General features: G+C 41.4%; 1 protein-coding gene across 2 annotated transcripts in view; it reads left to right on the forward strand.

Moving 5' to 3' along the window:
- Positions 1 to 27,240, forward strand: part of SLC39A11 (solute carrier family 39 member 11) — a 1,247,462-nt gene that overhangs the window by 899,037 nt on the left and 321,185 nt on the right. For both annotated transcript variants that reach the window (XM_053707119.1, XM_053707127.1), the window contains exon 6: positions 9,867 to 10,031. In XM_053707119.1, coding sequence (XP_053563094.1) covers positions 9,867 to 10,031 — 165 coding nt within the window. The remainder of the gene's footprint in view (positions 1 to 9,866; positions 10,032 to 27,240) is intronic.

A 27,240-nucleotide genomic window follows, 5' to 3' on the forward strand; every position in this document is an offset into this window, starting at 1 on the left:
GGGGGTAGATACAGAGCATACAGACGCTTTAAGAACCATGTATGATACTACCTCACAATATGCTTAGTCTGTGGGTGATTTTTTTTTTGACTCAGGGAAGATGATTTAACCTGATTCTGATATTTCTACATTTAAAATTTATGCTTGAGAACCTCCACTTGTTGCTCAGGGAGGCTTTGGCTGCTCTGAATGAATGTGTACAATCGCAGGGCCAGAGAAATTGTGTAGACTGGATAAATAATATGCAGTGCCGGTGTGTACTGATGTTTTTCCAATACCTAAAGAGTTTTACTAAAATTTTTTAATAAGGAATGGGATAGACCAGGTGTGCCGTTCTCTTCCCCTCCTATTTTTTAGAAGAATGTTTTCTAATAGTTACCACCACACGGGACTTCTGGCAGACAGTTCCTAAGGTGGAGAGAAGAGTTTCTACTCTAGCTAAGCGTACCACTACCTCTGACGAGGACAGTTGTGCTTTTTAGATCCAATGGATAAAAAATGTTTATTCAACAGGGTTTTATCCTGCAGCCCCTTGCATACATTGCTTCTGTCACTGCTGCTGCGGTGTTCTGGGTTGAGTCTCTTGATGAGGCTTTACAGTTAAGCGACTCCATTGGATGAATATATTTGACAAGCTTATGCTAGCCAATTCCTTTGTTTTCTGATGCCTTTGTTCATTTGACTAGACTAACGGCTAAGAATTCTGTTTTTTACTATACTGGCGCGCAGAGCGCTATGGCTTATATCATGGTCAGCTGTCGTGACTTTAATAAATAAGCTACTTAACTTCCCTTCAAGGGGCAGACCCTATTCGGGCCTGGTTTGAAGGAGATTATTGCTTATATCACTGGAGGAAAAGGTCATGCCCTTCCTCAGGATAGGTCTAAATCAAGGGCAAAAAAAAAAAAAAAAAAGTCTAATTTTCGTACCTTTTAAAAACTTCAGGGCAGGTGTGGCATCCTCTTCCTCTAAGGCAAAACAAGAGGGAATTTTTGCTCAGTCCAAGGCGGTCTGGAGACAATCGGACCTGGAACAAAGATAAGCAGGCCAAGGAGCCTGCTGCTGCCTCTAAGGCAGCATGAAGGAACGGACCCCTATCCGGTAACGGATCCTATAGGGGGCAGACTTTCATTCTTTGCCCAGGCGTGGGCAAGAGATGCCCAGGATCCCTAGGCATTGGAATTTATATCCCAGAGATATCTTCTGGATTTCAAAGATTCCCCCCCAAAAAAAGGGGAGATTTCGCCTTTCACAATTATCTGCAAACCAGATAAAGAAGGAGGCATTCTTACATTGTGTACGAGATCCATCCAGTTCCAAGAGAGGAACAGGGACAGAGTTTTTACTCAAATCTGTTTGTGGTTCCCAAGGAGAGGGAACCTTCAGACCTATTTTGGATCTAAAGATCTTAAACAAATTCCTCAGAATTCCGTCATTTAAGATGGAAACTATTCGTACCATCTTAACTATGATCCAGGAGAGTCAATAGAGGACTACAATGGATTTGAAGGATGCTTATCCTCACATTGTGATGCATAAAGATCACCATCGTTTTTCAGGTTTGCCTTTCTAGACAGGCATTACCAGTTTGTAGCTCTTTCCTTTGGGATATCTACAGCCCCAAGAATCTTTATGGAGGTTCTGGGGTCGCTTTGGCGGTCCTTAGACCGTGGGGCATAGAAGTGGCCCCTTATTTAGACGACATCCTGATACAGGCGTCAAACATCCAAATTGCCCAGTCTCATACGGACGTAGTACTGGCATTTCTGAGATCACATGGGTGGAAAGTGAACAAGGAAAGAGTTCTCTATCCCCAATCTCAAGGGTTTCCCTCCTAGGGACTCTGATAGATTCTGTAGAAATGAAAATTTACCTGACGGAGTCCAGGTTGTCAAAGTTTCTAAATTTCTGCCGTGTTTTTTTCATCCCATCCGCGCCCTTCGGTGGCTCAGTACATGAATGAAATCGGCTTAATGGTAGCGGCAAGGGACATAGTACCGTTTGCACGTCTACATTTCAGACCGCTGCAACTATGCATGCTCAGTCAGAGGAACGGGGATTACACAGATTTGTCCCCCTGTTAAACCTGGACCAAGAGACCAGAGATTCTCTTCTCTGGTGACTATGTCGGGTCCATCTGTCCAAGGGTATGACCTTCCGCAGGTCAGATGGGACAATTGTTACAATAGATGCCAGCCTTTTAGGTTGGGATGCAGTCTGGAACTCCCTGAAGGCTCAGGGATAGTGGACTTAGGAGGAGACCCTCCTTCTAATAAATATTCTGGAACTGGGAGTGATATTCCATGCTCTTCAGACTTGGCCTCAGTTAGCAACTCTGAGGTACATCATACTCAGTCGGACAATATACACGACTGTGGCTTACATCAGCCATCAAGGGGGAACAGAAGTTCCCTAGCGATGTTAGAAGTCTTACAATAATTCACTGGACAGAGACTCACTCTTGTCTATCAGCTATCCATATCCCAGGTGTTGAGAACTGGGAGGTGGATTTTCTAAGTCGTCAGACTTTTCTTCCGGGGGAGTGGGATTTCCTCCGGAGGTCAAGACCAAGCAGGAGAGGGCTTTGGTGTTTTGACAGCGCCTGCGTAGCCACGCAGGACCTGGTATGCAGATCTGGTGGACATGTCATCCTTTCCATCACGGTCTCTGCTTCTGAGACAGGTCCCTCTACCTCAGGGTCCTTTCAACCATCTAAATAGAATCAATCTGAGATGGACTGCCTGGAGACTGAACGCTTGATGTTATCAAAGCATGGCTTCTCCGAGTCAGTCATTGATACCTTAATACAGACATGAAAGCCTGTCTCTAGGAAAATTGAACATAGATATGGTGTAAATATCTGATTGTTATGAATCCAAGGGTTACTCATGGAGTAAAGTCTGGATTCCCAGGATATTATCTTTTCTCCAAGATGTTTTTGAGAAAAGGGTTGTCAGCTAATTCCTTAAAAGGGGACAGATTTGTACTCTGTCTATTTTTTTTGCACAAGCGTCTGGCAGGTATTCTAGACGTTCAGGCATTTGGTCAGGCTTTGGTTAGATCCAAGCCTGTGTTTAAAACTGTTGCTCCGCCATGGAGCTTAAACCTGATTCTTAAGGTTCTTCAAGAAGTTCTGTTTGAACCTTTTTTGTTCCATAGATATCAATCTTTATCTTGGAAAGTTCCTTTTGGGTAGCTAATTCCTCGACTCGTAGAGTCTCCAAGTTATCTGTGTTACAATGTGATTCTCCTTATCTGGTCCTTCGTTCGGATAAGGTAGTCCTGCATACCAACCTGGGTTTTTTCCTAAGGTGGTATCTAACAAGTACATCACTCAAGAGATAGTTGTTCCATGCTTGTATCCTAATCCTTCCTCAAAGAAGGAACGTCTATTACACAATATTGGACGTGGTTTGTGCTTTAAAGTTTTACTTACAAGCTACTACAGTTTTCATCAAACGTTCACCTTGTTTGTTGTCTATTCTGGACAGAGGAGAGGTCAAAAGACTTCAGCAGCCTCTCTGTCTTTTTGGTTAAAAAGCATAATTCATTTAGCTTATGAGACTGCTGGACAGCAGCCTCCTGAAGGGATTACAGCTCATTCTACTAGAGCTGTGGTTTTCACTTGGGCCTTTTTTAAATGTGGCTTCTGTTGAACAGATTTACAAGACGGAGTCTTGGTCTGCGCTTCATACTTTTCAAATTTAACAAATTTGATACCTTGCTTCTTCGGAGGCTATTTTTGGGAGAAAGGGTTTTTTACAGGCAGTGGTAACTTCCGTTTAAGTACCTGCCTTGTCCCTCCCATCATCCGTGTACTTTAGCTTTGGTATTGGTATTCCATAAGTAATGGATGATCCGTGGACTGGATACACTTAACAAGAGAAAACATAATTTATGCTTACCTGATAAATTTATTTCTCTTGTAGTGTATCCAGTCCACGGCCCGCCCTGTCACTTTAAGGCAGGTAATTTTTTCATTTGAACTACAGTCACCACTGCACCCTATGGTTTTTCCTTTCTCTGCATGTTTTCGGTCGAATGACTGAATATGGCAGTTAGGGGAGGAGCTATATAGCATATATATATATATGGGTGGACTCTTGCAGCTTCCTGTTGGGAAGGAGAATATATTCCATAAGTAATGGATGATCCGTGGACTGGATACACTACAAGAGAAATAAATTTATCAGGTAAGCATAAATTATGTTTTTTCGAGAAGCTTTGAAGCAAGAGGGAGGAGGGAAATAGGGCGGTAGTTGGATGGGGAGGTAGGATCAAGGGAAGGTTTTTTCAGGATAGGTGTAACCAGTGCATGTTTCATCGATGAGGGAAATGTACCAGTGCTGAGGGAGAGGTTGAAAATGTGTGTTAGTATAGGGGTAAGGGTAGCAGAGAGGGAGGGGAGTAGCTGTGAGGGGATAGGGTCAAGGGGACAGGTAGTGAGGTGAGAGCTCAGTATAAGTGCCGAAACTTCTTCCTCAGTAACAGGGGAGAATAAATTAAGTTTCAGGTTATGAGGGTTGTGATGAGTGAGAGTGTTTGAGGGGGGGGAGAGAAAGGAATTATGTTGAGAGCTGATTTCATGTCTGATGGAGTCAATTTTGTTAATGAAGTGGCTGGCAAAGTCTTGAGCTGACAGAGAAGTGGTATTAGGAAGTGGGGGAGGGCGGAGGAGAGTATTGAAAGTGAAGAATAGACTTTTGGGTTAGAAGAAAGATTAGAGATAAGAGTAGAGAAGTAGTGTTGCTTGTGGAGATTAAGGGCAGAATAGTAGGAGTTCAAGATGAATTTGTAATGAAGAAAATCAGCTGAACTCCGTGATTTTCTCCAATGCCGTTCAGCAGTACGGGAACATCTGCGTAGGTACCGTGTCAGAGGAGTAAGCCAGGGCTGGGGATGAGTGTGTGATTTCCGAGCAATGGTAAGAGGGGCGAGATTGTCAAGGACGGATATAAGGGTGGAGTTATAGTGGCAGATAGATTGTTCAGGGCAGGTAAAGGAGGAGAAGGATGAGAGGAGCGGTTTAAGGGAATTAGCAAGTTGTTGCTGATCTAAAGACATAATGCTTTTGTGAAGTTTGGTGTGAGGAGTAGAAGGAGGGAGAGTTGTAGGAAGGGATGATATGTTGCAAGTAAGGAGATGGTGGTCAGAAAGAGGAAAAGGGGAGTTTGAGAAGTTTCAGAGAGTGCATCGATAGCTAAAGATCGGGTCAAGAGAGTGACCGTCTTTGTGAGTGGGAGAATCAGTCCATTGTGACAGACCGAAAGAGGAAGTTAGGTACAGATGTTGTTTAGCAGATGAGGCAGTGGGATTGTTAATGGGGATGTTGAAGTCACCAAGAATGAGGGCAGGGGTGTCTGAGGAAAGGAAATAGGGTAGCCAGGCAGCCAAGTGATCTAGAAATTGAGTTGAGGAGCCAGGGGGTCGGTATATGACTGCAACACGTACAGAGAGAGGGGAGAATAAGCGAATCATGTGGGTTTCGAATGAGGGAAAAGTGAGGGAAGAGATAGGATGTATTTGTTGAAAGGTGCAACGAGAGGAAAGTAAAATACCTACACCACCTCCTTGCCTGTTACCAGACCTAGGAGTGTGGCTGAAGTGGAGACCCCCATGTGAAAGAGCAGCAGTGGATGCTGTGTCTAGTGGAGAGAGCCAGGTTTCTGTTAGGGCCAGAAGGTTGAGGGAGCGGTAGATGAAGAGGTCATGTATAGAAATGAGTTTGTTGCAAACAGAGCAAGAGTTCCAGAGTGCACTAGTGAAAGGGGTAGTGGCTTTAGATGCAAGAGGAATGTGAGTAAGTTGTGCAGAGTTTTGTTTTATGAGTCTATGGGATGGTACACATGGATGTGCATGGCTTGTCAGTGGTTGGGGACCAGGATTAGGGGAGATGTCACCAGCAGTGAGTAGAAGCAAGAGGGAGAGTGACATGAGATGAGATACAGATTTGCAGTAATGAGACTGCTTTTGAGATGAGCTGCAGGGGGTAGAGAGAGTGTTTAGGAATAGGTAAAGTTCATGAGTAGAAAAGTAAGGTGAGTTTAAGAGAGATGGGCTAATGAACAGTGCAGGTGGAGAGGGAGAAGGAGTAATTGAATAGTGTAGACAAAGGGTAGCAAAAAGGAATATGAATATATTGAGCATTTTTACAGAATTGGGAACCAGTTAAAAACATAAGTCACAAAATTACTGTAACAATTGCATAAGGGAACAAAAGGTATATGAAAAATAATATAACAAAAGTACTGTGTATTCTATAGGGTTAAGGGAATGGAAGGATGTGCTGATCAGTGTTTGCACCTGTCATTTCAGGAGAGTGAAAGTTATGTGGGAGACTATTTATAAAAGAGGAAATGAGCTTGGGGTGGGTGGGGTGAGGGGTAGGGTGGGAGGGAAGCTGTTTTCCAGAAGGCTACCTGTAGTAAGTTAGATGGCAGATGAAGCAGCTGAGTGTAAAAATCTGTGTATTTTCTTTGAGTTTTGGGAGAGAATGTGTTTCAATTCAAGCTGAAGGAGAGAGAGAGATATTAGGTTAGTGATGTTCCAGCCAGAGTGTGTTAATTGTCCCGGTACCTGCATCAGAAAGAGGACTGGGGTTCTATTCAAACCTCTTTGTGGTTCCCAAGAAGGAGGGAATTTTTCGTCCAATTCTGGACTTGAAGTGCCTAAACAAATTTTTTCAAGATGGAGATAATAAAAGCAATCCTTCCTTTGGTTCAGGAAATACAGTTTATGACTACCATATACCTGAAGGATGCATACCTCCACTTTCCGATACACAGGGAACATTTTCAATTCCTGAGGTTTGCATTTCCGGACCAACATTTCCAGTTCATAGCACTTCCATTTGGCTTAGCTACTGCTCCAAGAATATTTACAAAGGTTCTGGGAGCTCTCCTAGTGGTTGCCAGAACACAAGGTATCGCAGTAGCACCTTACCTGGATGATATCTTGGTACAGGCACCATCTTTTTGTCTAAGAAGGGAGAACTCAGAATTCCTTCTAAGTCTTCTTCGGTCACATGGATGGAAGATAAACTTGGAAAAGAGTTCTCTTACTCCACATACCAGGGTCAATTTCCTGGGTACAGTTATAGACTCGGTATCCATGAAGATCTTTCTAACGGATCAGAGACTTTGCAAGCTAACATCAGCTTGCTTTGCCCTCCAGGCCTCCCTAAGTCCTTTGGTGGCCCAGTGTATGGAGGTGAATGGCCTCATGGTGTCTTGTATGGACATCATTCCCTTTGCCAGATTCCATCTCAGACCCTTACAACTATGCATGCTGAGACAATGGAACGGTGACCATTCCAACCTGTCCCAACAGATAATACTGGACAGCCTGTCGAGAGATTCACTCTCTTGGTGGCTCTGTCAAGATCACCTGTCTCAAGGCACATGCTTCTTGAGACTGTACTGGAAGATTGTGACTATGGACGCAAGTCTATCCGGCTGGGGAGCTGTTTGGGGTGCTAGGAAGGCACAGGATCTGTGGATTCAGGAGGATTCCATGTTGCTGATCAATATCTTGGAATTTTGGGCAATATTCAATGCCCTGAAGGCTTGGCCCCTTCTGGGTTCATCCCAGTTTATCAGATTCCAATCAGACAATATAACTTCGATATCCTACATCAACCATCAGAGAGGAACGAGGAGTTCCTTAGCGATTAGAGAGGTTTCTCAGATCCTGGAATGGGCAGAGACCCACAACTGTATGCTGTCAGCGATCCACATTCTGGGTGTGGACAACCTCAGCAGGCAATCTTTTTTCACACAGGTTAATGGTCTCTCCACCCTAAAGTATTTGCAGAGATATGCTCCAGATGGGGGATGCCAGAGATAGGCCTCCTGTCTAAATGCCAAGCTACCCAGGTACGGGTCGAGATTGAGGGATCCTCAAGCAGAACTAAAAGATGCTGTAGTGGTTCCCTAGAGGTTCAGACTTGTATATCTATTTCCTCCATTACCTCTTCTCCCCCCATGTGGTGGCTCGGATCAAGCAGGATCGCGCACCGGTGATTCTATTTGCTCCATCTTGGCCGAGAAGGACTTGGTTCGCGGATCTGGTGGGAATGTCCTCATCTCCTCCATGGAGATTACCCTGTTGCAGGGACCTGCTTCTACATCAAAATGTAGATTCTCTGAGGCTGACTGCGTGGAGATTGAAAGCTTATTCTTAGCCAAGAGAGGTTTCTCTGAGAGTGTTATTGACACTCTGATTCAAGCTCGTAAGTTGGTTACTCGATGCATCTACCATAAGGTGTGGCGGACTTATCTGCACTGGTGTGAAGATCGTGGTTTTTCTTGGCATAAGGTTAAGGTTGCTAGAATGATATCCTTTCTCCAGGATGTACTGGAGAAGGGCCTATCTGCTAGTTCCCTGAAGGGACAGCTATCGGCCCTGTCAGTGTTGCTGCACAAGAGATTAGCTGAGCTTCTGGATGTGCAGTCCTTTGTTAAGGCCCTGACTGGGATCAGGCCTGTGTTTTAGAAGGATGTCTCAGCCTTGGAGCCTCAACCTTGTTCTTCGTTTGTTGCAGCAGGCTCTGTTTGAGCCAATGCATACTGTTGACATTAAACTGTTATCCTGGAAGGTTCTGTTTCTGTTGGCTATTGCCTCTGCTCACAGGGTCTATGAGATTTCTGCCTTGCAGTGTGATCACCCTTACGTTGTTTTTCATGCCAATAAGGTGGTTTTACGCTTCACAATCTAGATGTGGTTCATGCCTTGAAATTTTACCTTCAGGCTACTAAGGAGTTCAGACAATCTTCATCTTTGTTTGTCATCTTTGCAGGTAATTGTAGGGTTCAGAATGCCACTACGTCTTCCTTGTCTTTCTGGTTGAGGAGTGTCATCTGCCTAGCTTATGAGACAGCGGGACAACAGCTTCCTGAGAGGATTATGGCTCATTCCACTTGAGTAGTAGCTTCTTCCTGGGCTTTTAAACACGAGGCCTCTATGAAGCAGCTTTTGGGAGAAAGGTTTTGCAGGCTGTGGTGCCCTCGGAATAGGGTCCGCTTCCTTTTTATTCCCTCTCTTTATTCCTTCAGTGTCCTCTGGAGCTTGGGTATGGTTTTTTCCAACAGTAAGGAATGAAGTTGTGGACTCTCCCTGCCTTATGGAAAGAAAAAAAAAATTATGCCAGATAAATTCCTTTCCTTCCTGGCAGGGAGAGTCCACAACCCCGCCCGTAAGATATTTTGTTTGGGCAGCTCCCTTTTTCTACTTTCTTCTGGCACCTTTATACCCTTATGTTTCTCCTACTTTTCCTTGTTCCTTTGGCCGAATGACTGGGAGGATAGGGAAAGTGGGAGGGATATTTAAGCCTTTGGCTAGGGTGTTTTTGCCTTCTCCTGGTGGCCAGGTGTTGTATTTCCCAACAGTAAGGAATGAAGTTGTGTTGTCTCCCTGCCAGGAAAGAAAGGAGTTTATCTGGTAAGCATACATTTGGGGGGGTTCTCCATATCTCACAGCTGTAGTCAGCACTATCACCCTTAGGAAATAAACATAAATCAGCAGTTCTGTGGAGTGTTAACCACCCATGGGCAATTTTCATCTTTCCCTGTAATATAAGACATTTTCCTGGTTCTTCAACAAAGCAGTAACATGGCTTCTACATTGATATTATTTCACAGGACCCTAGTCGCACTCTAAATGTAGGGTCACCTCTATATTTTAAGTCTTTATAAAGTCTAGGCCTTGATTAAGTCAGGATGTGGAATTTACAACAGGCATGAAAATGGAAAGCGTAGAGCAGAAGATTATGTGATTTATTTTTTGTCAGTTTTTTTTTATTTTTAAAATAACCAAGCACTGTTCTATTTCCAAGCAAAAATGTTATGTCCTTCTTTGTGTCTTTGTAGACAAAATTGAATATGGAGAAGTGTACCAGAGGAAAAAGGGGGCAAACCTTCCATTGGCTGAGGACTCATCTCTGTTACAGCCCAGGGGAACCCCACAGAAGTTGGAGAGCAGCTGGAGACGGATCTTGCTTCTCATCCTAGCAATTACAATCCATAATATTCCAGGTAAACATGAAAGCTGAGGGTTCCACCTCAGTCTAGCAGTCTACTGTGTAGAGGTCTACTCTGTCCCAGGTCTGCCATCGTTAAAGGAATATTAAACACTAAATACCTTTTATAAGCATATTATTGAGGCTATTCCCCACCTCCCTCTAGTCATGAATGCTGCCATTTTGAAATTTGTCTTTCACTACATTCCAGTGCTGACGTATTTGCACATGTGTAGCAACTAAACTAAGTTCCATGATGGCAGCACTAAATGATTAGAGAGAGATACATGAAATGTATTAAGTGTTTAGTGTCCCTTTAACAAGTATTAATGTGAGACTGTTTTGTTCTACTGTATAATCTCTGATTCTATGTGGGTTTTTTTGTGATACTTTGCTGTACAGGGAAGCTACAAAATCTGTACAAGATCTAAAGTGAGAAGATTTAAAGCCAAGGTTCACATTGAGTTGAGTCGTATTAGCAAATTTCTACCCAGATTGACTGTACATAACAATCTTTGCAAATAAAGTTTTGTTTTTAATATAACAAATAAATCGGTTAATAAATCATGGTTAGGGGGAAATTACATGAAAGATTGCATTAATGTTTCTGCAGCTTTACATACCTTGTAGAATTAGACTCTCCATGCAGCAGAAAGCCATTGATAAACGCCAGCACTTAGGTGCAGAATTTTGTCTGTCACAATCTCTCACATGATATGTATGCATTATGCAGGGGACTGCCAGCTGAAGTTGTGCTTTTGTAGCCAGCGTACATATGGCGTGCAATGCTTTTATCTTCTCAGTTTCTGAGCTGCTTGCCTGCTTGTTTCTGTGAAATCTTTTGTTGTCTTTTGTGCGACAGGAGCGTTTGATTCATTAGAGAATTACAGAACTTGTCGTGCTCAGTGTAGTTATTAGGGAGCAGCAGTATGAATGTATTTGCATAAATATACAAGCTGACCCTTCACCTGCACTGTGGGCTGCACATTAAGTGGAAGGCGTTCAATGGCTGAGAGAAAAATAAATGCATCCTTAATATTTAGACTGTAGCAAAATCATCTACAGAAACTGGCAATTACTTGTGTATGGCTTCAAAATTGTTTCACACATTCTAGATTGCCGTTTTTCAGTCCGTTCCCTCATTATTGCTTATTACTGTCAGTTTTTATTATGTGGTTGAAGTGCTGTTTAATATATTAGTAATAATGCATCTTTTAGCTATGTGAGGTTTTATTGCGTGCCTTTAGGGTGTTGTTACTATGCCCACTATCTACTTTTTTTGTGTTTGCCGACTCGCTGCACCAGGCTTATGTAACCTTCTCGCATAAGTACTCACTGTGTTTTATTTGTTTTTGCTTGCAGGGGCAATAAATACATTTTGAAATAATTCTAAAACTAACATATATGTATTTCAGTATAAATAAATTTCACATGAGCAGTATTTTTAGCAAGAGATCCTGAAATATATGCAACAAATACTTTTAAAGAGGATATTAAAGGGGCAGTATACTATAAAATTGTTTTTCCCTTAATTTGTTTCTACTTACTTTTTTTACCAGCTGCAGAGTATAAAATGTATGAGATTTGCTTTTTAAGGTTTATTTGTGTATATGAAATAGCTGATTTTGTGTTTTGAAGCCACAACCTAATAAAATGGGTTGAGCTTGTAGGTATAATCAGATCTCATTACTGTATCACATTGTGTACATATACCTGCTTCTTTATCTTAAATCTGTCCATAAACCAATCACCAATACTTGGAGCGAACAATGGAAAATTAACATTGTATTTCCTTATCTCTTCCATAGCCCACTGGGAGTGTAATTTCTTCTACTGGCTGTGTTAACACAGCTTGGCCTCGAGACCAAAAACTTTCAGGATGGGTGGGGATACCACAGGCTAAATAAACTATTTCATATGCCAATATAAGGGTAATGAAAATACTTATAAACAATTTAATACACTCCAGCAGGTAAAGTGGATCATTGGGAACAAATTAAAGGGAAAACTTTTTTGAGTAAACTGTCCCTTTAATGAGCTGGGTATAGAATAAGCTGCTAGTTGCAAATACGAGTCATATATAGTTGCAAATACGAGTCATATATAGTTGCAAATACGAGTCATATATTAACATTATGTGTGGGGCTCTATTTGTGGGTGGGGCTTAGGAGGTCCTATATATTATTGTGTAAGGCCTGTGTATAAATGGGCAAATCTCTGAAATTGAGATCATACCACAGTTAGGAGAATGGCCTGTTGCTCTGCATGTATGTGATCACTGTATTGCAGATGGGGAAAAGGGACAAGCCACAGGCATCACTCAACCAGATGTGACAATGTTCCTACATACCTCAATGGTTCTGACATAATATACACTGACTTTCTTGTTAACTCTATGTATGGTTCTCTTTTTGTTCTGATTGAAAAGACATAAATCCTATTATTTAAATGTGGGCGTATGAGCTCTTTAGCATATGTGTTTTTCTCTTGTAAGGTGTATCCAGTCCACGGATTCATCCATTACTTGTGGGATATTCTCCTTCCCAACAGGAAGCAGCAAGAGGACACCCACAGGAGAACTGTCTATATAGCTCCTCCCCTAACTGCCACTCCCGTCATTCTCTTGCAGCTCTCGACAAGAAAGGAAGTATCAAGAGATATGTGGTGAATTAGTGTAGTTTATCTTCAATCAAAAATTTGTTATTTTTAAACGGTACCGGCATTGTACTGTTTTTACCTCAGGCAGAAATTAGAAGAAGAGTTCTGCCTGAGGTTTTTGATGATCTTAGCAGGTTGTAACTAAGGTCCACTGCTGTTGTTTTTTTTATTTAAAAAGACATAAAAGTGATCTTATGTGTTAAAATTCATTTCTCTTGCAAGGTTTATCCAGTCCACGGATTCATCCTTACTTGTGGGATATTCTCCTTCCCTACAGGAAGTGGCAAAGAGAGCACACAGCAGAGCTGTCCATATAGCTCCCCCCCTAGCTCCACCCCCCAGTCATTCTCTTTGCCGTGTTAACGCACTAGGTTCTCTCTCAGGGAGGGTAAAGTGAATGTGGTGTTAGAATTGTAGTTTTATATCTTCAATCAAGAGTTTGTTATTTTTAAATGGTACCGGTTTGTACTATTTACTCTCTAGCAGAAAAGTGATGAAGATTTCTGCTGAGGAAAATTATTTTAGCATGTTGTAACTAAAATCCACTGCTGTTCCCACACAGGACTGAGGAGTACCAGAAAACTTCAGTTGGGGGGAACAGTTTGCAGGCTTGACTGCAATAAGGTATGTTCAGTCATTTATTTCTAGACAAGACTGAGATAATGCTAGAAGACTGACAAGATCCCCATGTGGGGAGGGTAAGCTATGTTCTGAGACTTAGTATAGAATTGAATGCTTACATGACAGGGCTAAATAAGCTGGTTGACACTAAGGCAGGGTAATCGATTATTTATTAAAAAATACTCATTGGAGACACCTTTTTAGGCATTTGGAGTGTTTTACTGGGGTTATTATCCACATGGCATAAATTTAGTCACTTAGAAGTGATTTTTATAGGCCTCACAACTCCGGAGTGGAGTGGGAGAGGCCTAATTTTGCGCCTCAGATGCGCACTTAGAATTGAGAGACTGTTTAATGCGGCTTCACATGGAGGGTCCAGCTGCTAATTGAGGGCCTAGAAGAAGCTTTATTTCCCCAAAACTGATCCCTAAGGGCAGGTAGGGCCACAGCAGTAAGCTGTAGCAAGGTGCTGTAGTTTGTTAACTGGTTGTTGGCTTTAGGCTGCTCCGGTTTGGGCATTAAGGGGTTAATCGTTCTGAAACTTGCTGTGCAATCATATTAAAGCCTTAGGTACATAGTGTGAAAATTTCAAAAGGATTGGTGCATTTTTCACTGTTTTGTAAAATTGTGTGCTCTTTTTATTTCTTAAAGGCACAGTAACGTTTTTTTCAAATTCTTAAGATTTCAGTCGGAGCAACATTACAACTGTAGCTTACATCAATCATCAGGGGGGAACAAAGAGTTCTCTAGCGATGAGGGAAGTAACCAAAATAATGAGGTGGGCGGAGGCCCACTCCTGCCATCTATCAGCAATTCACATCCCAGGTGTAGACAACTGGGAGGAGGATTTTCTAAGTCGTCAGACTTTTCACCCGGGGGAGTGGGAACTCCGCCCGGAGGTATTTGCCCAGCTGACTCAGCTATGGGGCATTCCAGAGTTGGACCTGATGGCGTCCCGTCAGAACACCAAGCTTCCTCTCTACGGATCCAGGTCCCGGGACCCCAAGGCGGCATTGATAGATGCTCTAGTAGCGCCTTGGTACTTCAATCTGGCTTATGTTTTCCCACCGTTTCCTCTTCTCCCTCGTCTGATCACCAGAATCAAGCAGGAGAAGGCGTCAGTGATTTTGATAGCGCCTGCGTGGCCACGCAGGACTTGGTATGCAGATCTAGTGGACATGTCATCTGTCCCACCATGGACACTGCCAATGAGGCAGGACCTTCTAATACAGGGTCCGTTCAAGCATCCAAATCTAGTTTCTCTACGTCTGACTGCTTGGAGATTGAACGCTTAATTCTTTCAAAGCGTGGTTTTTCTGAGTCAGTTATAGATACTCTGATCCAGGCTAGAAAGCCTGTCACCAGGAAAGTCTACCATAAGATATGGTGGAAATATCTTTGTTGGTGTGAATCCAAGGGTTACTCATGGAGTAAGATTAGGATTCCCAGAATATTGTCTTTTCTCCAAGACAGTTTGGAGAAAGGATTGTCGGCTAGTTCTTTAAAGGGACAGATATCTGCTCTGTCTATCCTTTTGCACAAGCGTCTGGCAGAGGTACCGGACGTTCAAGCGTTTGCACAGGATTTAGTCAGAATCAAGCCTGTCTATAAACCTTTGGCTGCGCCATGGAGTCTAAATCTAGTTCTTTCAGTTCTTCAAGGGGTTCCGTTTGAACCTTTACATTCCATAGATATTAAGTTGTTATCTTGGAAAGTTTTGTTTCTTTCATGTAATTAGCAAGAGTCCATGAGCTAGTGACGTATGGGATATACATTCCTACCAGGAGGGGCAAAGTTTCCCAAACCTTAAAATGCCTATAAATACACCCCTCACCACACCCACAAATCAGTTTTACAAACTTTGGAGGTGGTGAAGTAAGTTTGTGCTAGATTCTACGTTGATATGCGCTCCGCAACAGGTTGGAGCCCGGTTTTCCTCTCAGCGTGCAGTGAATGTCAGAGGGATGTGAGGAGAGTATTGCCTATTTGAATGCAATGATCTCCTTCTACGGGGTCTATTTCATAGGTTCTCTGTTATCGGTCGTAGAGATTCATCTCTTACCTCCCTTTTCAGATCGACGATATACTCTTATATATATACCATTACCTCTGCTGATTTTCGTTTCAGTACTGGTTTGGCTTTCTACAACATGTAGACGAGTGTCCTGGGGTAAGTAAGTCTTATTTTCTGTGACACTCTAAGCTGTGGTTGGGCGCTTTTTTTTATAAAGTTCTAAATATATGTATTCAAACATTTATTTGCCTTGACTCAGGATGTTCAACATTCCTTATTTTCAGACAGTCAGTTTCATATTTGGGATAATGCATTTGAATCAATCATTTTTTCTTACCTTAAAAAATTTGACTTTTTCCCTGTGGGCTGTTAGGCTCGCGGGGGCTGAAAATGCTTCATTTTAATGCGTCATTCTTGGCGCAGACTTTTTTGGCGCAAAAAATCTTTTCTGTTTCCGGCGTCATACGTGTCGCCGGAAGTTGCGTCATTTTTTGACGTTCTTTTGCGCCAAAAATGTCGGCGTTCCGGATGTGGCGTCATTTTTGGCGCCAAAAGCATTTAGGCGCCAAATAATGTGGGCGTCTTATTTGGCGCTAAAAAAATATGGGCGTCGCTTTTGTCTCCACATTATTTAAGTCTCATTTTTCATTGCTTCTGGTTGCTAGAAGCTTGTTCTTTGGCATTTTTTCCCATTCCTGAAACTGTCATTTAAGGAATTTGATCAATTTTGCTTTATATGTTGTTTTTTCTCTTACATATTGCAAGATGTCTCATGTTGCATCTGAGTCAGAAGATACTTCAGGAAAATCGCTGCCTGGTGCTGGAACTACCAAAGCTAAGTGTATCTGCTGTAAACTTTTGGTAGCTGTTCCTCCAGCTGTTGTTTGTATTAAATGTCATGACAAACTTGTTAATGCAGAAAATATTTCCTTTAGTAAAATACCATTACCTGTTGCAGTTCCATCAACATCTAATGTTCAGAGTGTTCCTGATAACATAAGAGATTTTGTTTCTGAATCTATTAAGAAGGCTATGTCTGTTATTCCTCCTTCTAGTAAACATAAAAAGTCTTTTAAAACTTCTCTTTATCCAGATGAATTTTTAAATGAACATCATCATTCTGATTCTAATGATTCTTCTGGTTCAGAGGATTCTGTTTCAGAGGTTGATGCTGATAAATCTTCATATTTATTTAAAATGGAATTTATTCGTTCTTTACAGTCCTAATTGCATTAGAAATTGAGGATTCTGGTCCTCTTGATACTAAATCTAAACGTTTAGACAAGGTCTTTAAATCTCCTGTAGTTATTCCAGAAGTTTTTCCTGTTCCTGGTGCTATTTCTGAAGTAATTTCTAGGGAATGGAATAAATTGGGTAATTCATTTACTCCTTCTAAACATTTTAAGCAATTATATCCTGTGCCGTCTGACAGATTAGAGTTTTGGGACAAAATCCCTAAAGTTGATGGGGCTATCTCTACCCTTGCTAAACGTACTACTATTCCTACGGCAGATGGTACTTCCTTTAAGGATCCTTTAGATAGGAAAATTGAATCCTTTCTAAGAAAAGCTTATTTGTGTTCAGGTAATCTTCTTAGACCTGCTATATCTTTGGCGGATGTTGCTGCAGCTTCAACTTTTTGGTTGGAAACTTTAGCGCAACAAGTAACAGATCATGATTCTCATAACATTATTATTCTTCTTCAACATGCTAATAATTTTATCTGTGATGCCATTTTTGATATTATCAGAGTTGATGTCAGGTTTATGTCTCTAGCTATTTTAGCTAGAAGAGCTTTATGGCTTAAAACTTGGAATGCTGATATGTCTTCTAAATTGACTCTACTTTCCCTTTCTTTCCAGGGTAATAAATTATTTGGTTCTCAGTTGGATTCTATTATCTCAACTGTTACTGGTGGGAAAGGAACTTTTTTACCACAGGATAAAAAATCTAAGGGTAAAAACAGGGCTAATAATCGTTTTCGTTCCTTTCGTTTCAACAAAGAACAAAAGCCTGATCCTTCATCCTCAGGAGCAGTTTCAGTTTGGAAACCATCTCCAGTCTGGAATAAATCCAAGCCTTCTAGAAAAGCAAAGCCAGCTTCTAAGTCCACATGAAGGTGCGGCCCTCATTCCAGCTCAGCTGGTAGGGGGCAGATTACGTTTTTTCAAAGAAATTTGGATCAATTCTGTTCACAATCTTTGGATTCAGAACATTATTTCAGAAGGGTACAGAATTGGTTTCAAGATGAGACCTCCTGCAAAGAGATTTTTTCTTTCCCGTGTCCCAGTAAACCCAGCGAAAGCTCAAGCATTTCTGAAATGTGTTTCAGATCTAGAGTTGGCTGGAGTAATTATGCCAGTTCCAGTTCTTGAAACAGGGGCTGGGGTTTTATTCAAATCTCTTCATTGTACCAAAGAAGGAGAATTCCTTCAGACCAGTTCTGGATCTCAAAATATTGAATCGTTATGTAAGGATACCAACATTCAAAATGGTAACTGTAAGGACTATCCTGCCTTTTGTTCAGCAAGGGCATTATATGTCTACAATAGATTTACAGGATGCATATCTGCATATTCCGATTCATCCAGCTCACTATCAGTTTCTGAGATTCTCTTTCCTAGACAAGCATTACCAGTTTGTGGCTCTGCCGTTTGGCCTAGCAACAGCTCCAAGAATTTTTACAAAGGTTCTCGGTGCCCTTCTATCTGTAATCAGAGAACAGGGTATTGTGGTATTTCCTTATTTGGACGATATCTTGGTACTTGCTCAGTCTTCACATTTAGCAGAATTTCATACGAATCGACTTTTGTTGTTTCTTCAAAATCATGGTTGGAGGATCAATTCACTAAAAAGTTCATTGATTCCTCAGACAAGGGTAACCTTTTTGGGTTTCCAGATAGATTCAGTGTCCATGACTCTGTCTTTGACAGACAAGAGACGTCTAAAATTGATTTCAGCTTGTCGAAACCTTCAGTCACAATCATTCCCTTCGGTAGCCTTATGCATGGAAATTCTAGGTCTTATGACTGCTGCATCGGACGCGATCCCCTTTGCTCGTTTTCACATGCGACCTCTTCAGCTCTGTATGCTGAACCAATGGTGCAGGGATTACACAAAGATATCTCAATTAATATCTTTAAAACCGATTGTACGACACTCTCTGACGTGGTGGACAGATCACCATCGTTTAATTCAGGGGGCTTCTTTTGTTCTTCCGACCTGGACTGTAATTTCAACAGATGCAAGTCTTACAGGTTGGGGAGCTGTGTGGGTGTCTCTGACAGCACAAGGGGTTTGGGAATCTCAGGAGGTGAGATTACCGATCAATATTTTGGAACTCCGTGCAATTTTCAGAGCTCTTCAGTCTTGGCCTCTTCTGAAGAGAGAATCGTTCATTTGTTTTCAGACAGACAATGTCACAACTGTGGCATACATCAATCATCAAGGAGGGACTCACAGTCCTCTGGCTATGAAAGAAGTATCTCGAATTCTGGTTTGGGCGGAATCCAGCTCCTGTCTAATCTCTGCGGTTCATATTCCAGGAATAGACAATTGGGAAGCGGATTATCTCAGTCGCCAAACGTTGCATCCGGGGGAATGGTCTCTTCACCCAGAGGTATTTCTTCAGATTGTTCAAATGTGGGAACTTCCAGAAATAGATCTGATGGCTTCTCATCTAAACAAGAAACTTCCCAGGTATCTGTCCAGATCCCGGGATCCTCAGGCGGAGGCAGTGGATGCATTATCACTTCCTTGGAAGTATCATCCTGCCTATATCTTTCCGCCTCTAGTTCTTCTTCCAAGAGTAATCTCCAAAATTCTGAAGGAATGCTCGTTTGTTCTGCTGGTAGCTCCAGCATGGCCTCACAGGTTTTGGTATGCGGATCTTGTCCGGATGGCCTCTTGCCAACCGTGGACTCTTCCGTTAAGACCAGACCTTCTGTCGCAAGGTCCTTTTTTCCATCAGGATCTCAAATCCTTAAATTTAAAGGTATGGAGATTGAACGCTTGATTCTTGGTCAAAGAGGTTTCTCTGATTCTGTGATTAATACTATGTTACAGGCTCGTAAATCTGTATCTAGAGAGATATATTATAGAGTCTGGAAGACTTATATTTCTTGGTGTCTTTCTCATCATTTTTCCTGGCATTCTTTTAGAATTCCGAGAATTTTACAGTTTCTTCAGGATGGTTTAGATAAAGGTTTGTCCGCAAGTTCCTTGAAAGGTCAAATCTCTGCTCTTTCTGTTCTTTTTCACAGAAAGATTGCTAATCTTCCTGATATTCATTGTTTTGTACAAGCCTTGGTTCGTATAAAACCTGTCATTAAGTCAATTTCTCCTCCTTGGAGTTTGAATTTGGTTCTGGGGGCTCTTCAAGCTCCTCCATTTGAACCTATGCATTCATTGGACATTAAATTACTTTCTTGGAAAGTTTTGTTCCTTTTGGCCATCTCTTCTGCCAGAAGAGTCTCTGAATTGTCTGCTCTTTCTTGTGAGTCTCCTTTTCTGATTTTTCATCAGGATAAGGCAGTGTTGCGAACTTCTTTTGAATTTTTACCTAAGGTTGTGAATTCCAACAACATTAGTAGAGAAATTGTAGTTCCTTCATTATGCCCTAATCCTAAGAATTCTAAGGAGAGATCATTGCATTCTTTGGATGTTGTTAGAGCTTTGAAATATTATGTTGAAGCTACTAAGACTTTCCGAAAGACTTCTAGTCTATTTGTCATCTTTTCCGGTTCTAGAAAAGGCCAGAAAGCTTCTGCCATTTCTTTGGCATCTTGGTTGAAATCTTTAATTCATCATGCCTATGTTGAGTCGGGTAAAACTCCGCCTCAGAGGATTACATCTCATTCTACTAGGTCAGTTTCTACTTCCTGGGCGTTTAGGAATGAAGCTTCGGTTGATCAAATTTGCAAAGCAGCAACTTGGTCTTCTTTGCATACTTTTACTAAATTCTACCATTTTGATGTGTTTTCTTCTTCTGAAGCAGTTTTTGGTAGAAAAGTACTTCAGGCAGCTGTTTCAGTTTGAATCTTCTGCTTATGTTTTCATTTAAACTTTATTTTGGGTGTGGATTATTTTCAGCAGGAATTGGCTGTCTTTATTTTATCCCTCCCTCTCTAGTGACTCTTGCGTGGAAAGATCCACATCTTGGGTAGTCATTATCCCATACGTCACTAGCTCATGGACTCTTGCTAATTACATGAAAGAAAACATAATTTATGTAAGAACTTACCTGATAAATTAATTTCTTTCATATTAGCAAGAGTCCATGAGGCCCACCCTTTTTTGTGGTGGTTATGATTTTTTTTGTATAAAGCACAATTATTCCAATTCCTTATTTTTTATGCTTTCGCACTTTTTTCTTATCACCCCACTTCTTGGCTATTCGTTAAACTGATTTGTGGGTGTGGTGAGGGGTGTATTTATAGGCATTTTAAGGTTTGGGAAACTTTGCCCCTCCTGGTAGGAATGTATATCCCATACGTCACTAGCTCATGGACTCTTGCTAATATGAAAGAAATGAATTTATCAGGTAAGTTCTTACATAAATTATGTTTTTTGGTAGCCATCTCTTCTGCTCAGAATTATCTGCCTTACAGTGTGATTCACCTTATCTGGTGTTCCACGCACATAAGGTAGTTTTGTGTACCAAACCTGGTTTTCTTCCTAAAGTTGTTTCTAACAAGAATATTAACCAGGAAATAGTTGTTCCTTCTCTGTGTTCTAACCCATCTTCGAAGAAGGAATGTCTTTTGCATAATCTTGATGTAGTTCGTGCTTTAAAGTTCTATTTACAAGCAACTAAGGATTTCAGACAAACATCTTCTTTGTTTGTTATCTATTCTGGTAAGAGGAGAAGTCAGAAAGCGACTGCTACCTCTCTTTCCTTTTGGCTGAAAAGCATCATCCGTTTGGCCTATGAGACTGCTGGCCAGCAGCCTCCTGAAAGAATTTCTGCTCATTCTACCAGAGCAGTGGCTTCCACATGGGCTTTCAAAAATGAGGCTTCTGTTGAACAGATTTGTAAGGCAGTGACTTGGTCTTCACTGCATACTTTTGTCAAATTTTATAAATTCGATACTTTTGCTTCTTCGGAGGCTATTTTTGGAGAAAGGTTTTGCAAGCAGTGGTGCCTTCCGTTTAAGGTACCTGTCTTGTTCCCTCCCTTCATCCGTGTCCTAAAGCTTTGGTATTGGTATCCCACAAGTAAGGATGAATCCGTGGACTGGATCCACCTTGCAAGAGAAAACAGAATTTATGCTTACCTGATAAATTACTTTCTTTTGTATCCAGTCCATGGCCCGCCCTGGCAATTAAGTCAGGTAATTTTTTTTTTGTTTAAACTACAGTCACCACTGCACACTATGGTTTCTCCTTTGGCTTCTTAACTTTTGGTCGAATTGTTATTGTTTAAAAAGATAGATAATCCCTTTATTACCCATTCCTCAGTTTTGCATAACCAACACGTTTATATTATTATACTTTTTACCTCTGTGATTACCTTGTATCTAAGCCTCTGCAGACTGCCCCCTTATCTCAGTGCTTTTGACAGACATGCAGTTTAGCCAACAAGTGCAGACTCCTAAATAACGCCATGAGAGTGAGCACACTGTTATCTATATGACACACATGAACTAGTACTGTCTAACTGTGAAAAACATTCAAAATGCTCTGAGCTAGGAGGCAGTTTTCAACGGTTTAGAAATCAGTTTGAGGCTACATAGGTTTAGCTTTTTTCCATATGCATGCTTCCCTGCAAGTCCCAAAGCTAAAGTTCCTTTAAAATGGTATGTGGCTACTGAGGAAATATTGTGGTACTAGTTCTAAAGCCCTTGTACACAGGCCATTTTTTGCAGTACAGCGGTCCTTGCTGTCTCTCCCCCCCCCTCTCTTTTGCTCTCTTTTCCCCCTGTCTTTTGCTCTCCCCCCTCTTTTTCTCTTTCTTCCCCTCTTTTGCTCTCTCTCCCTCCTCGTTTGCTCTCTCTCCCTCCTCTTTTGCTCTCTCTCCCCTATATTTTGCTCTCTCTCCCCCTCTTTTGCTCTCTCTCCCTCCCCTCTCTTTTGCTCTCTCTCCCCTCTCTTTTGCTCTCTCCCCTCTTTTTTGCTCTTTCTCTCACCCCTCTTTTGCTGTTTCTCTCCCCCCCCTCTTTTGGTCTCTCTCCCCCCTCTTTTGGTCTCTCCCCCCCTCTTTTGGTCTCTCCCCCCCTCTTTTGCTTTCTTCTCTCTCTTTTGCTCAGTCTCTCTCCCTTCTTTTGCTCTCTCTCCCCCCTCTTGCTCTCTCCCCCTTCTTTTGTTCTCTCCCCCTTCTTTTGTTCTCTCCCCTCTCTTTTGCGCTCTCTCCACCCTCTTTTGCTCTCTCCCCCCTCTTTTGCTTTTTCTCACCCCTCTTTTTTTCTCTCTCTCCCCCCTCTTTTGCTCTCTCTCTCCCCCTCTCTCCCCTCTCTTTTGCTCTCTCTCCCCTCTCTTTTGCTCTCTCTCCCCCTTCTTTTGCTCTCTCTCCCCCTTCTTTTGCTCTCTCTCCCCCTTCTTTTGCTCTCTCTCCCCCTCTATCCCACCTCTTTTGCTCTCTCTCTCCCCCCTCTTTTGCTCTCTCTCCCCCTCTATCCCCCCTCCTTTGCTCTCTCTCCCCCTTCTTTTGCTCTCTCTCCCCCTCTATCCCCCCTCCTTTGCTCTCTCTCCCCCTCTTTCTCTCTCCCCCTCTTTCTCTCTCCCCCTCTTTCGCTCTCCCCCTCTTTCGCTCTCCCCCTCTTTTGCTCTCCCCCTCTTTTGCCCTCTCTCTCCCCCTCTTTTGTTCTCTCTCTCTCTCTTCCCCCTCTTTTGCTCTCTCTCCCCTCTCTTTTGCTCTCTCTCTCCCTCCTCTCTTTTGCTCTCTCTCTCCCTCCTCTCTTTTGCTCTCTCTCTCCCTCCTCTCTTTTGCGCTCTCTCTCCCCTCTCTTTTGCTCGCTTTCCCCCCTCTCTTTTGCTCTTAACCTCCTCTCTTTTGGTCTCTCTCTCTCCCCCTCCTCTCTCCCCTCTGTTTTGCTCTCCCCTCTGTTTTTCTCTCTCACTTGACCATGTCGCTGCCACCACTGCTGCTCCCCCTCTTTTGCTCTCTCCCCCCACCTTTTGCTCTCTCCCCTCTTGCTCTCTCTCTCTCCCTCTTTTCCCTCTCTTTTGCTCTCTCTCCTCTCCCCCATCTTTTGTTCTCTCTCTCCCTCTTTTGCCCTCTCTCCCCCTCTTTTGCTCTTCTCACCCCCCTTTCCCCCCCCCTCCCTCTCTTTTCCTCTTTCTCCTTCCTCTTTGTCGCTATCTCTCGGCCACGCGCACTCTCACCTGGCCACACCCCCACCACAGACACTCCAATGACTACGTCCCTTTGCGTGCACACCCGGTCACGCCCTTTGCCACGCCCGTTGGTCAAGTACCCTCACGGCTCTCCCGCCTGGCAATGCCCCCCACTACGGCACTCATCCTCTTTCCTGCTCAAGGCCAGGTATGTTTGTCCTTGCGCATTCTCTACTGCGCATGACTGCATCTGACAAACATACCTAGCCTTTTATTATATAGGATAATATCTTGCTTTTTACATATAGAAGTTCAAGTGGTATTTTCTGAGATAGCGCTAACCCGACGCGCTATAAATTTAATCGGGCTTGAGCGAACGCATTTACTTTCAACGTATACGCACACTACTTCCGACATGTGTAAACACCCGCGATAAACCCATTATCGCTTGCACACAACTGTTAGCGAACCACTCGTTTTATTGGGTATTATGTTTTGCTTTTTCTTCCTTCCTTAAAATTGGAAAAGAGATATCACATTTTATATGCAGGATTAGGAGCGTCTTACCTGGTATAGACATGGGCTAAATTGCACACTAATGTTATGTAGTATTCACATATTTCAGCCATAACAACCCTTTCACTGCCAGTAACAAGTTGGCAGATCCTTAGCTTGTTGTGTTTTGGTACATGGAGCACACAGTGATTTATTTTGTAATGAGCTGTGAGCCTATGTGGCTTTTTCTCAGTTTCTTTCCATGCATTTTGCCTCCCAAGTCACAATAGGCTTCTAGCATAACACAGGTACCCAGGGGCATGGCAACTGCTGAGCACAGCCTTACCTATCCGACACCAATTTACCCGTTGAGCGGACTCTCTTATAGGGCACTGCTTGGCACATCTGTTCTGTTCCAGTAGTGCAGATTCTGCACAGAAAGAAAACCACTATTTTGGCTCCATTCATTTCTGCTCTTTTCTTCTTGCTTCTTCAGCTGTAGCATGGAGGTTATTGTTGGTTTTATTGACTCCAGTTAAACATTGCCAAGCTGAATTACCAAATAGATTAAATTGTGCTCTATACTTTGATATCACTGGGGATAGGAGGACACCAGCTAGAGATACGTACATTATTATATTATTAGCATTTATTTAGATTATAGTTAGATATTTAGATTGAGGAAGGGCATTGCTTTTGTGCTTTGAGACTAAATTTATTGATTCAGTCTTAACATGAACAGGACTTAAAGCTCCTTTTGCTCAATGGTCTTTGCTGCCTTCACTTTCATTCGAGTCTTCAACATCCTCTATCTCCCTATGATTAATATATAAAGTAATGTAACTTAGCACTGCTTCTTATGGTTAGTATATAAAGTAATGTAACTCAGCACTGCTTCTTATGGTTAGTATATAAAGTAATGTAACTTAGCACTGCTTCTTATGGTTAGTATATAAAGTAATGTAACTCAGTACTGCTTCTTATGGTTAGTATATAAAGTAATGTAACTCAGTACTGCTTCTTATGGTTAGTATATAAAGTAATGTAACTCAGTACTGCTTCTTATGGTTAGTGTATAAAGTAATGTAACTCAGTACTGCTTCTTATGGTTAGTGTATCAAGTAATGTAACTCAGTACTGCTTCTTATGGTTAGTGTATAAAGTAATGTAACTCAGTACTGCTTCTTATGGTTAGTGTATAAAGTAATGTAACTCAGTACTGCTTATGGTTAGTATATAAAGTAATGTAACTCAGTACTGCTTCTTATAGTTAGTATATAAAGTAATGTAACTCAGCACTGCGTATTATGGTTCGTATATAAAGTAATGTAACTCAGTACTGCTTCTTATGGTTAGTATATAAAGTAATGTAACTCAGTACTGCTTCTTATGGTTAGTATATAAAGTAATGTAACTCAGTACTGCTTCTTATGGTTAGTGTATAAAGTAATGTAACTCAGTACTGCTTCTTATGGTTTGTATATAAAGTAATGTAACTCAGTACTGCTTCTTATGGTTAGTATATAAAGTAATGTAACTCAGTACTGCTTCTTATGGTTAGTGTATAAAGTAATGTAACTCAGTACTGCTTCTTATGGTTAGTGTATAAAGTAATGTAACTCAGTACTGCTTCTTATGGTTAGTGTATAAAGTAATGTAACTCAGCACTGCTTCTTATGGTTAGTGTATAAAGTAATGTAACTCAGTACTGCTTCTTATGGTTAGTATATAAAGTAATGTAACTCAGTACTGCTTCTTATGGTTAGTGTATAAAGTAATGTAACTCAGTACTGCTTCTTATGGTTTGTATATAAAGTAATGTAACTCAGTACTGCTTCTTATGGTTAGTGTATAAAGTAATGTAACTCAGTACTGCTTCTTATGGTTAGTGTATAAAGTAATGTAACTCAGTACTGCTTCTTATGGTTAGTGTATAAAGTAATGTAACTCAGCACTGCTTCTTATGGTTAGTGTATAAAGTAATGTAACTCAGTACTGCTTCTTATGGTTAGTATATAAAGTAATGTAACTCAGTACTGCTTCTTATGGTTAGTGTATAAAGTAATGTAACTCAGTACTGCTTCTTATGGTTAGTATATAAAGTAATGTAACTCAGCACTGCTTCTTATGGTTAGCATATAAAGTGATGTAGCTCAGCACTGCTTATGGTTAGTATATAAAGTAACGTAACTCAGTACTGCTTCTTATGGTTAGCATATAAAGTGATGTAGCTCAGCACTGCTTATGGTTAGTATATAAAGTAACGTAACTCAGTACTGCTTCTTATAGCTGGTATATAAAGTAATGTAACTCAGTACTGCTTCTTATGGTTAGTATATAAAGTAATGTAACTCATTACTGCTTCTTATGGTTAGTATATAAAGTAATGTAACTCATTACTGCTTCTTATGGTTAGCATATAAAGTAATTCAACTCAGTACTGCTTCTTATGGTTAGTATATAAAGTAATGTAACTCAGTACTGCTTCTTATGGTTAGTGTATAAAGTAATGTAACTCAGTACTGCTTCTTATGGTTAGTGTATAAAGTAATGTAACTCAGTACTGCTTCTTATGGTTAGTATATAAAGTAATGTAACTCAGTACTGCTTCTTATGGTTAGTATATAAAGTAATGTAACTCAGTACTGCTTCTTATGGTTAGTATATAAAGTAATGTAACTCAGTACTGCTTCTTATGGTTAGTGTATAAAGTAATGTAACTCAGTACTGCTTCTTATGGTTAGTATATAAAGTAATGTAACTTAGCACTGCTTCTTATGGTTAGCATATAAAGTAATGTAACTCAGCACTGCTTCTTATGGTTAGTATATAAAGTAATGTAACTTAGCACTGCTTCTTATGGTTAGTATATCAAGTAATGTAACTCAGTACTGCTTCTTATGGTTAGTATATAAAGTAATGTAACTTAGCACTGCTTCTTATGGTTAGTATATCAAGTAATGTAACTCAGTACTGCTTCTTATGGTTAGTGTATAAAGTAATGTAACTCAGTACTGCTTCTTATGGTCATTATATAAGTAATGTAACTCAGCACTGCTTCTTATGGTTAGTGTATAAAGTAATGTAACTCAGTACTGCTTCTTATGGTTAGTATATCAAGTAATGTAACTCAGTACTGCTTCTTATGGTTAGTGTATAAAGT

Source organism: Bombina bombina, chromosome 1 (genome assembly GCF_027579735.1).
Source record: "Bombina bombina isolate aBomBom1 chromosome 1, aBomBom1.pri, whole genome shotgun sequence".
Lineage (NCBI taxonomy): Eukaryota > Metazoa > Chordata > Amphibia > Anura > Bombinatoridae > Bombina > Bombina bombina.